Source organism: Dama dama, chromosome 9 (genome assembly GCF_033118175.1).
Source record: "Dama dama isolate Ldn47 chromosome 9, ASM3311817v1, whole genome shotgun sequence".
In the NCBI taxonomy this organism is placed as follows: Eukaryota; Metazoa; Chordata; class Mammalia; order Artiodactyla; family Cervidae; genus Dama; species Dama dama.
The window spans coordinates 60,833,584-60,848,795 of NC_083689.1; the positions used below are offsets into that span (position 1 = coordinate 60,833,584).

The 15,212-nt window shown below is 38.1% G+C and overlaps 1 protein-coding gene across 2 annotated transcripts in view; it reads left to right on the forward strand.

Annotated features, from left to right (window-relative positions):
• Positions 1-15,212, forward strand: part of STK32A (serine/threonine kinase 32A) — a 153,221-nt gene that overhangs the window by 132,079 nt on the left and 5,930 nt on the right. For both annotated transcript variants that reach the window (XM_061151663.1, XM_061151664.1), the window contains 2 exons: positions 1,124-1,252; positions 14,789-14,853. In XM_061151663.1, the coding sequence (XP_061007646.1) occupies positions 1,124-1,252; positions 14,789-14,853 (194 nt within the window). The remainder of the gene's footprint in view (positions 1-1,123; positions 1,253-14,788; positions 14,854-15,212) is intronic.

Below are 15,212 nucleotides of genomic sequence, written 5' to 3' on the forward strand. Positions count from 1 at the left end.
GTGGGAGACCTGGGTTCGATCCCTAGGTTGGGAAGTCCCCTGGAGAAGGAAATGGCACCCCACTCCAGTACCCTTGCCTGGAAAAATCCCATGGCCAGAGGAGTCTGGTGGGCTACAGTCCATGGGGTCACAGAGTCCTACACGACTAAGCGACTTCACTTTCACTGATGGTTCTACACTGGGAACCATATTCTCAGTGACTAATAAGCAAAGGGAAATAGGTCCCATCTAGCCAAAAAACATCTGTGGCTTCCTGCATCTACTGAGCTCCAGCCAAGGAGCCAAGTGAGACCTCTAACCCCTCTCTCCCCACGGCCTGATTCTACATACTCAGTTGTAGGCAGATTGGCAGAATAATCATCTCTTAAAGGAGCCTGCAGAAACAATTCAGAGTTTTCTATTCTTAAGCCCAGGCCAGAGACCTGCTATGGGCCTGTGGGGGTGTGATCCTTCACATACAAACAGCAGATGGGTGGGTGGGGTACAAAGCAAGAGGCACCAGAAGGCAATGGGGGGGAATTCTGGGATGGGGGAATGCCACCTTCTGGAGCAGCAGGAGGTGGGGTCCTACCTGGGGTCCAGCAGGGACCGCTTCTTGGCTGACACATGAGGCCTTGGAGATCTAGGCACCTGTAGTTTCTACTCTTTCACGTGCCACTGCTTCAGCGCTGCCTCCAGAGACCTTGTGTGCGTGCTTCTCTGGTTTAATTGTGAACCCGAATCATCTGGGGAGCTTGTTACACATGCAATTTCCTGGCCTGGTGTTCAGAAACACTGATCTGGAAGTCTGGTTGGGGAACTAGGGATCAACTTAGGGTGATTCTGATCCACCACTGAACCTACTTTGAGAAACATAACCCCAAAGGGCAAACTTTAGAAAGATAATTATAATAGGATTTCCTTTCTAATTCCTGGAAGGCTCCTTGGGAGTTTAGCAAAATAAACAAAATACAAAAAGAACATGAAAAACAAGGCTGGTGATAAATTACCTGAAACTTTGCGTGGAAATCCCAGCTCATTCTTCTTGGACTGTTCGTGCAGGACTGAGCTTTATTCTCCTTATTCAGTCCGGTTTATTTTTAGACAGGAATGTAAGGAATCAGTCAACCTGTCTTCCTTGCAGAAAGGCAGGCTGAATTGTGACCCCACCTTTGAACTCGAAGAAATGATTTTGGAGTCCAAGCCTCTTCACAAGAAAAAGAAGCGTCTGGCCAAGAAGGAGAAGGAGATGAGGAAATGCAATTCCTCTCAGGTAAACAGTCCCCTCACACTCAGGGTCGTGGGAATCTTCATGGCTGCTACCACTTGTTGGAAAGCTTCCAGTGGGTGAGCTTCCCACAGGAACTGGCAGCTTCGTGACTGTGAGAAGGAGCTGAACACCCCAGCTTCGGAAAGCAAAGCCCTGGGCGTCCCAGCAGCAATCTTTTATATCTGAATGTCCTACCCAGGTCTCTGCAATTAACTTGATTCCCTAGTGCTTTCTCCTAACTCTCAATTCAATAGTTGCAATCTCCTGGAAGGGAATCTAATTGGCGAAGCCTAGGTCAGGTTACCAACCTTAAAATGATGGGAAATGTTGTTTAGTCACTAAGTTGTGTCTCAGCTGTTTTGGGCCCCATTCTTTTGAGGAATCACTGGGAGCAGCCAGTCCTGGAGGGGCATGTCTGGTCTTTGCTAGAAGCAGGATCTCCTGATGTCAGGGCTAGCAGAAGTAGGGAGTGTCTAGTCACAGAAAAGATGGAATTATATGGTTGAGCTTCATTGCTGGATTTCAGGCTGAATCAAATTAATTTTGTAACTAATACATTATCCTCTGTCAGAGTTTAGAGGTCAGATTTCAGAAAAGTAACTTACAGGAGCTCAGTAGGCTTTTACACAGTGGTTTTGTGTGTAATAATGATGGTGAAGCATTAAATATTCACCTTGCCGCTGATGATCATCCATGGGCTTCCCTGGTGGCTCAGTGGTAAAGAATCCACCTGCCAATGGGAAAGTCCTTTGTAGAAGAAAATGACAACCCACTCCAGTATTTTTGCCCGGAAATCCCATGGACAGAGGAGCCTGGTGAGCTACAGTCCGTAGGGTCGCTAAAGAGTCAGACAGAATTTACCAGCTAAACAACAACAATGATCATCCATTCATCCACTCAATCATCCACCCACCTCCCTACACACTCAACTAATGGTCATCCATTCTTCCATCCCTCTGTATCCATTTGCTTAGGCTATTTTTATTGAATTCCTATTATCTGCTGCATTCTGTGCTAAACACTGGAAAGAGATATGAATAAGATATAATTCCTGCATTCACTGACATCCCTGTTCTCAGAGATTGCATAATCTTGTGGTTAAAATGGCTCTGAAAACAAGCAACTATTCTCAATGTTCTTAATTTCTCTAGTCCTCAGGGCATACTGTACCCTTTAATGGTCAGTTAACCAAAGTCCACATCCTGTTTGTCCACGGAACTGGCCTCTGAGCAGATTCCCGTCTTTAAGTGTTTTCTAGGGCTCTCCAAGGAATGCTTTGCTGTACCACAAACCCATCTTGCTTGCTGCTTTTCACTTTACCCATCTTCCTCCTAATGATCTGTTGCTCTTCATATCATAACCAGCTGGCTTCTCCTGGCTCGCGCATTCCTTTTCCCCCAGAGAGCTGCCTGTGTAGGCTCCTCTGTTAAGAGACGTCCAAATGTATACAAGTACAAGACATCACCTTAATTATAAGTTTTTTCAAGTTTTAGAGATAACAGCAATTTGTAACTTGCCACGCCTTCCCTGCTCTAAATGATGTGTCTACCTTCCTCCCCATCCTTGTACCATGCCATTCTTGACCTCACTCAAGACCCTCAAGATGCATAGGTCCTGCTAGTGTCTGGCCCTTGCTCTTCCCTTTTCCTGGAATGTTCTCCTCTTGGACCTTCACTTAGAGGGCTTCCTCCCCTCTTTATGCCCCAAATGCCTCCTAATCAAAGGTGAGGTACCCTCTTTCCCAGCCCCTATTTTTAACTCCTTTATGACCTTGCGCTTGTGTGTTTAGTTGCTCAGTCATGTCCTACTCTTGGGACGCCCTGGACGATAGCCCGCCAGACTCTTCTGTCCATGGGATTCTCCAGGCAAGAATCCTGGAGTGGGTTGCCATGCTCTCCTCCATGGGATCTTCCCAACCCATGGATTGAACCCATAGTTTAGAAATTTTTTATTTATGCTTATTTGTGTGTCTTTTTCTGTCCCACTAAAATAAGGCTTCTCCTGTGCAAAGACCAGGTGTCAGTCTTACCCACATTGTCTTCATGGTACCCCAAGAGTGCATGTATTAGAGGCTCAACCAGTGTCTGATCAACACATTAAAAGAAGAAAAATCTAAAACTGAACTGTGAAGACTGGTTATTGCTGTTCTTAGAATTACAAGGTCAAGCTGCATCCACAGGACATCTTCCTGTGATCCCCTCTTGTCCTAGACCTAACCTGTGTCCAGTCACCAGGTTGCAGGGCAAACTACCACACCTCCCATGGGAAAGGCTATGAGCCACTCACCCACAGTACAGAACCTCTGACATTTCCTAATGCCAAGGAGAAGGAAAAGCAATTTCTTCTTTTTCCCAGGTATCATGTCAATCTCAGAATCATTTGCTAAGAGGTGGTTTTGCTCATGATAAAGAGAGGCCTTTACATTGTTAATCAAAGTTTACATTCTCTTTACAGTCTTTTTGCTTGTCTTGTTTATAACCTTTTTATTATGGTAAAACATGTAGATTTAATTTTCCATTTTAATTATGAAGTGTACAGTTTATTAAGTGTATTTGCAATATTGTGTACCCCCTACCACTGTCTATCCAAAATTTTTCAATACTCCCCAAACCACTGGTTTTTCTTTGTTTCAGCAGTGTTTGTACTCATCAGAGTACAAATCATTCACCTCCTTGGTTAAACTTATTTCTAGGTCTTTTATGCTTTTGGAGACATGGAAATAGAATTTTTTCTTAATTTCTTCCTAGATGATTAATTACTGCTGTGTAGAAACATAAGTGATTTTTCTGAATTAATCTGTACACTGCAATTGAATTCATTTATGAGCTCTAGTAGCTTCTTGATGGATACTCTGTAGTTTTCTATGTTAATATATAGGATTATGTCATCTGTATATTGAGATACTTTTAGTTCTTCCTTTCCAGTTTGGATTTGTTTATTGTTTTTTCCTGCCTGGTTGCTCTGGTTAGAAGTTCCAATATAATGTTGAATAGCAATGGTGAAAGCAGGTATCTTTGTTCTTTTTCTTTTCTTTTTTTTTTTTTTTTGATTGTCTGATTTTAGATCGGCGATCTAATTTTATTTTATTTTTATTTATTTATTTATTTATTTTTTAATAGTTGGAGGCTAATTACTTCACAACATTTCAGTGGGTTTTGTCATACATTGACATGAATCAATCATGGATTTACATGTATTCCCCATCCCAAGCCCCCCTCCCACCTCCCTTTCCACCCAGTCCCTCTGGGTCTTCCCAGTGCACCAGGCCCGAGCACTTGTCTCATGCATCCCACCTGGGCTGGCGATCTGTTTCACCATAGATAATATACATGCTGTTCTTTCGAAACATCCCACCCTCACCTTCTCCCACAGAGTTCAAAAGTCTGTTCTGTACTTCTGTGTCTCTTTTTCTGTTTTGCATATAGGGTTATCATTACCATCTTTCTAAATTCCATATATATGTGTTAGTATGCTCTAATGTTCTTTATCTTTCTGGCTTACTTCACTCTGTATAATGGGCTCCAGTTTCATCCATCTCATTAGAACTGATTCAAATGAATTCTTTTTAATGGCTGAGTAATATTCCGTGGTGTATATGTACCACAGCTTCCTTATCCATTCATCTGCTGATGGGCATCTAGGTTGCTTCCATGTCCTGGCTATTATAGACAGTGCTGCGATGAACATTGGGGTGCACGTGTCTCTTTCAGATCTGGTTTCCTCAGTGTGTATGCCCAGAAGTGGGATTGCTGGGTCATATGGCAGTTCTATTTCCAGTTTTTTAAGAAATCTCCACACTGTTCTCCATAGCGGCTGTACTAGTTTGCATTCCCACCAACAGTGTAAGAGGGTTCCCTTTTCTCCACACCCTCTCCAGCATTTATTGCTTGTAGACTTTTGGATAGCAGCCATCCTGACTGGCGTGTAATGGTACCTCATTGTGGTTTTGATTTGCATTTCTCTAATAATGAGTGATGTTGAGCATCTTTTCATGTGTTTGTTAGCCATCTGTATGTCTTCTTTGGAGAAATGTCTGTTTTAGTTCTTTGGCCCATACTTTGATTGGGTCATTTATTTTTCTGGAATTGAGCTTCAGGAGTTGCTTGTATATTTTTGAGATTAATCCTTTGTCTGTTTCTTCATTTGCTATTATTTTCTCCCAATCTGAGGGCTGTCTTTTCACCTTACTTATAGTTTCCTTTGTAGTGCAAAAGCTTTTAAGTTTCATTAGGTCCCATTTGTTTAGTTTTGCTTTTATTTCCAATATTCTGGGAGGTGGGTCATAGAGGATCTTGCTGTGATTTATGTCGGAGAGTGTTTTGCCTATGTTCTCCTCTAGGAGTTTTATAGTTTCTGGTCTTACATTTAGATCTTTAATCCATGTTGAGTTTATTTTTGTGTATGGTGTTAGAAAGTGTTCTAGTTTCATTCTTTTACAAGTGGTTGACCAGTTTTCCCAGCACCACTTGTTAAAGAGGTTGTCTTTTTTCCAGTGTATATCCTTGCCTCCTTTGTCAAAGATAAGGTGTCCATAGGTTCGTGGATTTATCTCTGGGCTTTCTATTCTGTTCCATTGATCTATATTTCTGTCTTTGTGCCAGTACCATACTGTCTTGATGACTGTGGCTTTGTAGTAGAGTCTGAAGTCCGGCAGGTTGATTCCTCCAGTTCCATTCTTCTTTCTCAAGATTATTTTGGCTATTCGAGGTTTTTTTGTATTTCCATACAAATTGTGAAATTATTTGTTCTAGTTCTGTGAAAAATACCATTGGTAGCTTGATAGGGATTCCATTGAATCTATAGATTGCTTTGGGTAGAATAGCCATTTTGACAATATTGATTCTTCCAATCCATGAACACGGTATGTTTCTCCATCTGTTTGTGTCCTCTTTGATTTCTTTCATCAGTGTTTTATAGTTTTCTATGTATAGGTCTTTTGTTTCTTTAGATAGATATACTCCTAAGTATTTTATTCTTTTTGTTGCAATGGTGAATGGTATTGTTTCCTTAATTTCTCTTTCTGTTTTTTCGTTGTTAGTATATAGGAATGCAAGGGATTTCTGTGTGTTAATTTTATATCCTGCAACTTTACTATATTTGTTGATTAGCTCTAGTAATTTTCTGGAAGAGTCTTTAGGGTTTTCTATGTAGAGGATCATGTCATCTGCAAACAGTGAGAGTTTCACTTCTTCTTCTCCTATCTGGATTCCTTTTACTTCTTTTTCTGCTCTGATTGCTGTGGCCAAAACTTCCAACACTATGTTGAATAGTAGTGGTGAGAGTGGGCACCCTTGTCTTGTTCCTGATTTCAGGGGAAATGCTTTCAATTTTTCACCATTGAGGGTGATGCTTGCTGTGGGTTTGTCACATATAGCTTTTATTATGTTCAGGTGTGTTCCTTCTATTCCTACTTTCTGGAGAGTTTTAATCATAAATGAGTGTTGAATTTTGTCAAAGGCTTTCTCTGCATCTATTGAGATAATCATATGATTTTTATCTTTCAATTTGTTAATGTGGTGTATTACATTGATTGATTTGCGGATATTAAAGAATCCTTGCATTCCTAGGATAAAGCCCACTTGGTCATGGTGTATGATTTTTTAATATGTTGTTGGATTCTGTTTGCTAGAATTTTGTTAAGGATTTTTGCATCTATGTTCATCAGTGATATTGGCCTGTAGTTTTCTTTTTTTGTGGCATCTTTGTCTGGTTTTGGAATTAGGGTGATGGTGGCCTCATAGAATGAGTTTGGAAGTTTACCTTCATCTGCAATTTTCTGGAAGAGTTTGAGTAAGATAGGTGTTAGCTCTTCTCTAAATTTCCAGCTCAAAACTCATTACTGGGCACTCCATTGCTCTCCAAAGAGAATAAATCAAGTTCCACGCACCAGAACACCGACTCAAGCTTCCCTAACCAGGAAACCTTGACAAGCCAATCATCTAACCCCACCCAATGGGTAAAACCTCCACAATAAAAAGGAACCACAGACCTCCAGAATACAGAAAGCCCACTGCAGACACAGCAATCTAAACAAGATGAAAAGGCAAAGAAATACCCAACAGGTAAAGGAACATGAAAAATGCCCACCAAGTCAAACAAAAGAGGAGGAGATAGGGAGTCTACCTGAAAAAGAATTTAGAATAATGATAATAAAAACGATCCAAAATCTTGAAAACAAAATGGAGTTACAAATAAATAGCCTGGAGACAAAGATTGAAAAGATGCAAGAAATGTTTAATAAAGACCTAGAAGAAATAAAAAAGAGTCAATTAAAAATGAATAATGCAATAAATGAGATCAAAAACACTCTGGAGGGAACCAAGAGTAGAATAATGGAGACAGAAGATAGGATAAGTGAGGTAGAAGATAAAATGGTGGAAATAAATGAAGCAGAGAGGAAAAGAGAAAAAAGGATCAAAAGAAATGAGGACAACCTCAGGGACCTCTGGGACAATGTGAAATGCCCCAACATTTGAATCATAGGAGTCCCAGAAGAAGAAGACAAAAAGAAAGGCCATGAGAAAATACTCGAGGAGATAATAGCTGAAAACTTCCCTAAAATGGGGAAGGAAATAGCCACCCAAGTCCAAGAAACCCAGAGAGTCCCAAACAGGATAAACCCAAGGCGAAACACCCCAAGACACATATTAATCCAATTAACAAAGATCAAACACAAAGAACAAATATTAAAAGCAGCAAGGGAGAAACAACAAATAACACACAAAGGGATTCCCATAAGGATAACAGCTGATCTATCAATAGAAACCCTCCAGGCCAGAAGGGAATGGCAGGACATACTTCAAGTAATGAAAGAGAATAACCTACAACCTAGATTACTGTACCCAGCAAGGATCTCATTCAGATATGAAGGAGAATTCAAAAGCTTTACAGACAAGCAAAAGCTGAGAGAATTCAGCACCACCAAACCAGCTCTTCAACAAATGCTAAAGGATCTTCTCTAGACAGGAAATGCAGAAAGGTTGGGTAAACGTGAACCCAAAACAACAAAGTAAATGGCAACGGGACCACACCTATCAATAATTACCTTAAATGTAAATGGGTTGAATACCCCAACCAAAAGACAAAGACTGGCTGAATGGATACAAAAACAAGACCCCTATATATGCTGTCTATAAGAAACCCACCTCAAAACAAGAGACACATACAGACTAAAAGTGAAGGGCTGGAAAAAAATATTTCACGCAAATGGAGACCAAAAGAAAGCAGGAGTCGCAATACTCATATCAGATACAATAGACTTGCAAATAAAGGATGTGAAAAGAGACAAAGAAGGACACTACATAATGATCAAAGGATCAATCCAAGAAGAAGATATAACAATTATAAATATATATGCACCCAACACAGGAGCACCTCAATATGTACAGCAAACGCTAACGAGTATGAAAGAGGAAATTAATAGTAACACAATAATAGTGGGAAACTTTAATACCCCACTCACAACTATGGATAGATCAACTAAACAGAAAATTAACACGGAAACACAAACCTTAAATGACACAATGCACCAGCTAGACCTAATTGATATCTATAGGACATTTCACCCCAAAACAATCAACTTCACCTTTTTCTCAAGTGTACATGGAACCTTCTCCAGAATAGATCACATCCTGGGCCATAAATCTGGTCTTGGAAAATTCAAAAAAATTGAAATCATTCCAGTCATCTTTTCTGACCACACTGCAGTAAGATTAGATCTCAATTACAGGAAAAAAAATTGTTAAAAATTCAAACATATGGAGGCTAAATAACACACTTCTGAATAACCAACAAATCATAGAAGAAATCAAAAAAGAAATCAAAATATGTATAGAAATGAATGAAAATGAAAACACAACAACCCCAAAGCTATGGGACACTGTAAAAGCAGTGCTAAGGGGAAGGTTCATAGCATTACAGGCTTACATCAAGAAACAAGAAAAAAGCCAAATAAATAACCTAACTTTACACCTAAAGCAATTAGAGAAGGAAGAAATGAAGAACCCCAGGATTAGCAGAAGGAAAGAAATCTTAAATATTAGGGCAGAAATAAATGCAAAAGAAACTAAAGATACCATAGCAAAAATCAACAAAGCTAAAAGCTGGTTTTTTGAAAAAATAAACAAAATTGACAAACCATTAGCAAGGCTCATTAAGAAACAAAGAGAGAAGAACCAAATTAACAAAATTAGAAATGAAAATGGAGAGATCACAACAGACAACACTGAAATACAAAGGATCATAAGAGACTACTACCAGCAGCTCTATGCCAATAAAACGGACAACTTGGATGAAATGGACAAATTCTTAGAAAAGTATAACTTTCCAAAACTGAACCAGGAAGAAATAGAAGATCTTAACAGACCCATCACAAGCAAGGAAATTGAAACTGTACTCAAAAATCTTCCAGCAAACAAAAGCTCAGGACCAGATGGCTTCACAGCTGAATTCTACCAAAAATTTAGAGAAGAGCTAACACCTATCTTACTTTTTCTGATCTTAAGAGGAAAGACTTTAGCCTTTTACCATTGAGTATTATGCCAGCTGTGGGGTTTTTGTCAATGCCTTTACTCATGGTGAGGAAGTTCGGTTCTATTCCTAGTTTTCTGAGTGTTTTTATCATGAAGGGTTTTGATTTTTTCAAATGCCTTTTCTGGGTCAGTTGAGACATTGTGTGTGTGTGTGTGTGTGTGTGTTTTTTCAATTACTGTGAAGTATTACATTGACTACATTTCTTATGTTAAACCATTTTTGTACTCCAGGAATAAATCATACTTGGTCACAATGTGTAATTTTTTAATATGCTATTGGACTATTTGCTGTATGTTGTTTAAGATTTTGCATCTATATTCACAGGGGATATTAGTTTGTAATTTTTTTCCTAATAATGTCTTTATTTTTGTATCAGAGTGATGCTGGCCTCATAGAGTAAGTTAGAAAACCTTTCCTCTTCTTGTATTTTTTGGAAGAATTTGAGAAAGATTGGTGTTAATTCTTCTTTAAGTATTTAGAATTTACCTTTGAAAACATCTGGTCTTGGACTTTTCTTTGTTGTAAAGTTTTTGATTATTCTAACTTGTAGATTACTCCTGTAAAACATCTGCTGAGATTTTGTTTCTTCTTGAGTCAGATTAGGTAATTTGTGTTTCTAAGAATTTGTCCATTTCATTTAGATGTTCTAATTTGTAGGTGTACAGTTATTCACAGTATTCTTATTTCTGTAAGGTTGGAAGTAATGTCTCCACTTTCATTTATGATTTTAGTTATGTGGTTTTTTTTTCTGTTTTTTTACTTTATCATTGTAAAACTAAACTAAACATTTGGTTGCTGTAAATAAAACTAAACATTTCTCAGTTTTGATATCTTTTCAAAGAACCAACTTTCAATATCACTGATTCTATTGTCTTTCTATCCTCTGTTTCCTTTATCTCTGCTCTGATCTTTATTGTTTCCTTTTTTCTGCTTTTAGTTTGCTCTTCTTTTTCTAGTTCCTCAAGGTATAGAGTTAGGTTGTTGATTTATTTCTTCTGCATCCCATGCTTTTTAGCATGTTGTATTTTTGTTTTTATTCATCTCAAAGTATTTCTTAATTCTTCTTGTGGTTTATTTTTTGACACACAGGTTGCTTAAGAATGTGTTGTTTAATTTTCACGTATTTGTGGATTTTCCAGTTTTCCTTCTATTATTGATTTATAGCTTCACTTCATTGTGGCTAGGGAAAATTTTGTATGATGTTTATCTTTTTAAATTTATTGAGATCTGTCTTGTGGCCTAATATGTGGTTTCCTTAGACTCTTTGAACATATTTATGGGCTCATTCAGTCGTGTCCAGCTCTTTGCAGCCGCATGGACTGTAGCCTGCCAGGCTCCTCTGTCCATGGGATTTTCTGGGAAAGAATACTGAAGTGGGTTGCCATTTCCTCCTCCAGTGGATCTTCCCGACCCAGGGATCAAACCCACTTGTCTACCATCTCCTGTATTGGCAGGCAGACTCTTTACCACCAGTCCCACCTGGGAAGCCCGAGCATATTTAACAGAGTTGTTTTAAAGTCTCTCAAGTAAGTCCAGTGTTTGGGCTTCCTCAGGGATGACTTATGTCAATTTATTTGGTTTCTTTGAGTGGGTCATACTTACCTGTTTCTTTTTATACATTGTGATTTATTGTCAAAAAATGACATTTGAAAATTATAATGTGGTAACTCCAGAAATCAGACTCTCTCCTCTCTCCTCTAGGATTTGCTGGTATTTGATTGTTGAAGGCTACCCTTGTACTTCTGAGTGCTTTTACCAACTGTTTTTGCAAAGACTATCCCTTGTCATGCATCATCAATGCAGTCTTTCTTATTTTGGCTTGTGTTCAGCTAACATTTTGATAGAGATTTCCTTAAACACCAGGACCATTTTTAAGTTGCTTTTTTCTTGATTTGGCATTTGGTTGCTGTAAACCTTTGATTGCTTTCCAGGGTTTTGGCAGTGTGGGCCCTGACAGTTTCTGCTTTTTTTTTTCCTGCTGAGGGGTGGCAGTTTGGAGCTGCCTGTGCCACCATTTGGCTCTAGTTTCTCCTAATGTTATAGCAGCAGTTTGAAAACAAAAAGGATTGTGCTTCAAAACAATGAGCAGTCTTCCCCCAAAGAAAGATCAGAAAGATGACAAATCTCAAAGTAGCACTTTATTTCTACTCAAGGATTTTAAAATGTGAGGATCGATCTTAGCAGCTCACTACATTATCATCATGCTAGTTTATTCATTCATCTGAATCTCAGGGTGTGGCAGGGCACTGGAATTTTTTTAAGTTATTTGGGTGATTCGGGTATGCAGTCGAGGTTACAACCTGCAGTTGTAGAATTAGGCTGATTAGTGTAAAAGCACTATTGCTTTCCTTTTCTCCCTGTGTCTCAGTGTCATCATTTATGAAATGGAGTTTTAGTATTGTTACCTACTTCATAGACTGTTCTGAGTCAATTAGTACATGTCTGCCAAAATGGTAGCCACTGTTAAAGAAGATGTGGTGTATATATATATATATATATATATATATATATACACAATGGAATATTACTCAGCCATTAAAAAGAATGAAGTAATGCCATTTACAGTGACATGGATGGACCTGGAGATTATCACACTAAGTGAAATAAGTTAGAAAGAGAAGAATAAATATCAAGTAATACCACTTATACGTGGAATCTAAAAAAAAAAATGATACAAATGAACTTATTTACAAACCAGAGATAGACTCACAGACCTAGAAAATAAACTTATGGTTACCAAAGGGGAAAAGTAAGGGGATGGGAGAGGGATAAACTGGGAGTGTAGGACTGACATGTACACGCTGCTGCTGCTAAGTCACAGCAGTCACGCCCGACTCTGTGCGACCCCATTGCCGGCAGCCCACCAGGCTCCTCTGTCCCTGGGATTCTCCAGGCAAGAGTACTGGAGTGGGTTGCCATTTCCTTCTCCAACGTACACACTACTATATTTAAAATAGATAACCCACAAGGATCTACTGTATAGCACAGGGAACTCTGCTCAATATTCTGTAATAACCTAAATGGGAAAAAAAATTTGAAAAGAGAATAGCTATACGAATACATGTATAACTGAATCACTTTTAAAATTTTAAAAAGGAACAAAAAATTAAAAGTGCTCACCCTAAAAAAAAAAGTGAGCTGTTGTTGTTTTATTTTTCCACTCTGCTTCCTGAGTTCTCACTTCATTCTTTTCCGTGGCTCATGGTATATGCCTCTGCTCACGCTCATGGCAGACTCTCTGTTGATTCTTTGCTTCATGGATGTTCTCCACTGACCCTCTCTGCCCACCAACCTCCTCAAAGTAAAGAAGCAAAAAGGCATGCACACCAGTCCGTCTGCCATGGAAGCTAATGACCTAAATCCTCTTTTTCTGCCTCTTGAGATTTCCATCTGCTCTAAACCCTTATTTTCTGATGCCATTTGTACTTTTCCTAGTCTAATCATTGTTTGCTCTCTCATCCCTAAGAAGCACATCCCAAGATTTTTAACCAGCAGTTTTTTTCTCAATCACCTAAAACCCATTCATTCCTTCATTCTGATTGTTCCCCACTCTTTTCCCTCATACTCTTTCTGGTTTATCCTTTTGACTTGTCCATGGAGCTGCCCTTCTTACATTTTTCCAGTTAAAGCAGAGGAAAGAGAACATGTTGCACATGAGCCCTTAGGGCCAGGGTTGGGACTCATGACATCTGCAATGCTGTATCACAAATTCATCTCTGAGTGTGCATTTTACATCTTTTTAAAAATAAAGCAGAGATATACGACAGAGAAAAACAACTTGAGTAAACTTCTGCATTTTATTTGATTATAATCTTGATTTTTAATGTTAACATTTTAAAATGTTAACATTTTAAATATTATTCATGTTAAATTTTGTATAGCTTTTGCTTATATATTTACTTATATGTTTATATTATACATATATTGTCTGTAAAATGTAAATATATAAATGTAGAAACATATATGTGTATAATATATATAAACATAAAGTATTATATAAATATGTTAAATATTTGTTTATATACTTTAATATAATATTTTAATGTTAAAGTATTTTTTTCTAAAATCTTGCTCCAAGGAGCTCTATCAGATCACAGGTATTCCCCATCATTGATACTGGAAACCCTCAGGGTCACAAATCCCCCAGTTTGAGGATAAGAGGGAGGTGTAACAGAGTCTTCTTTCTCTCCTTTGTTTTTCTTCCTTTGCCACTTCTCTGCAATTTCCTCTCCTTTTTTTGAAAGCATATAATTTATTTATTTTTAATTAGGGTATAGTTGCTTTACAGTGTTGTTAGTTTCTGCTGTATGAATGGATAGATTGAAGATGTTGTACATATATATGATGGAATATTACTCAGCCATAAAAAGGAATGAAATTGGGTCATTTGTAGAGACATGGATGAACCCAGAGACCATCAAACAGAGTGAAGCAAGTCAGAAAGGGAAAAACAAGTATCGTATATTAATGCACACATGTGAGCTACCCTCCTTTTTATAGTTTCTTCTTCTAACAGTTAAATATTTGTTCATGAAAGAAAAAATAAAAACTCCAGTACTTGGGGACTTAGTATTTTCTAATTCCTAGATTTAAAAACAAAAATATTTTTTCCTTTGAGAAGAACATTTTTCATCAGAAGTGTTTTGGAAGGATTTTATTACAGACTTGAACCCACCTGTCTTGAAGCCATGGTTTCTTGTGCTAAATGGCCGAAAGACATCAAGCTCATAAACTGTAACCCAGGTCTTCTCTTCCTTGCTGCCTCATTGTGGGGAGGAGAGAGTTGCTGTACTTTATTCTCTTTCTTTCTTGTTTGCTCCTCTGTTAATCTGATTGTCGTCTCACTCTGGCTACAAATTTTCAGATAGTATCTATTTTGAGGACACATTGGTCTTAATTGATTTGGGCCACTCAGTTAAACAGACTCAGTAAGTTATTGGCTATTTGAGACTCTCCATTCATTCGCTAACTATGTCTCTATTTTTTTTCCCAATGTTCACCTGGAAGACATGCCTTCTTCAAGAACACCTTGAATCTGTCCAAAAGGAGTTCATAATTTTCAACAGAGAAAAGTAAGTAACTCCTGGAAGAACAGCAGCCCAGCAAATGATGGACTGTTTCAGTCAGATTCGACTTGCAATGCCTTGATATATTTTTAAACATTTTTTATTCTAATTACAAAAATGATGCATACCCATAATAGAAAATCTAGAAATTTCACAAATCTTTTTTTCTTGTAAGAGATTTCAGAAATTATAATAGATAAATTAGCTTAGCATGAGGTCTCTGTTGATGTTCAACATTTAAAATCAATGATATTTTTAATAAGGTTACCTGATTCATGCTTCTTTATAAATTGTTGGACTTCATGCTATCATTTCAAAAATTTAAATCTTTTATTTCTCACTTCAATGATTAAATCTACTTTATA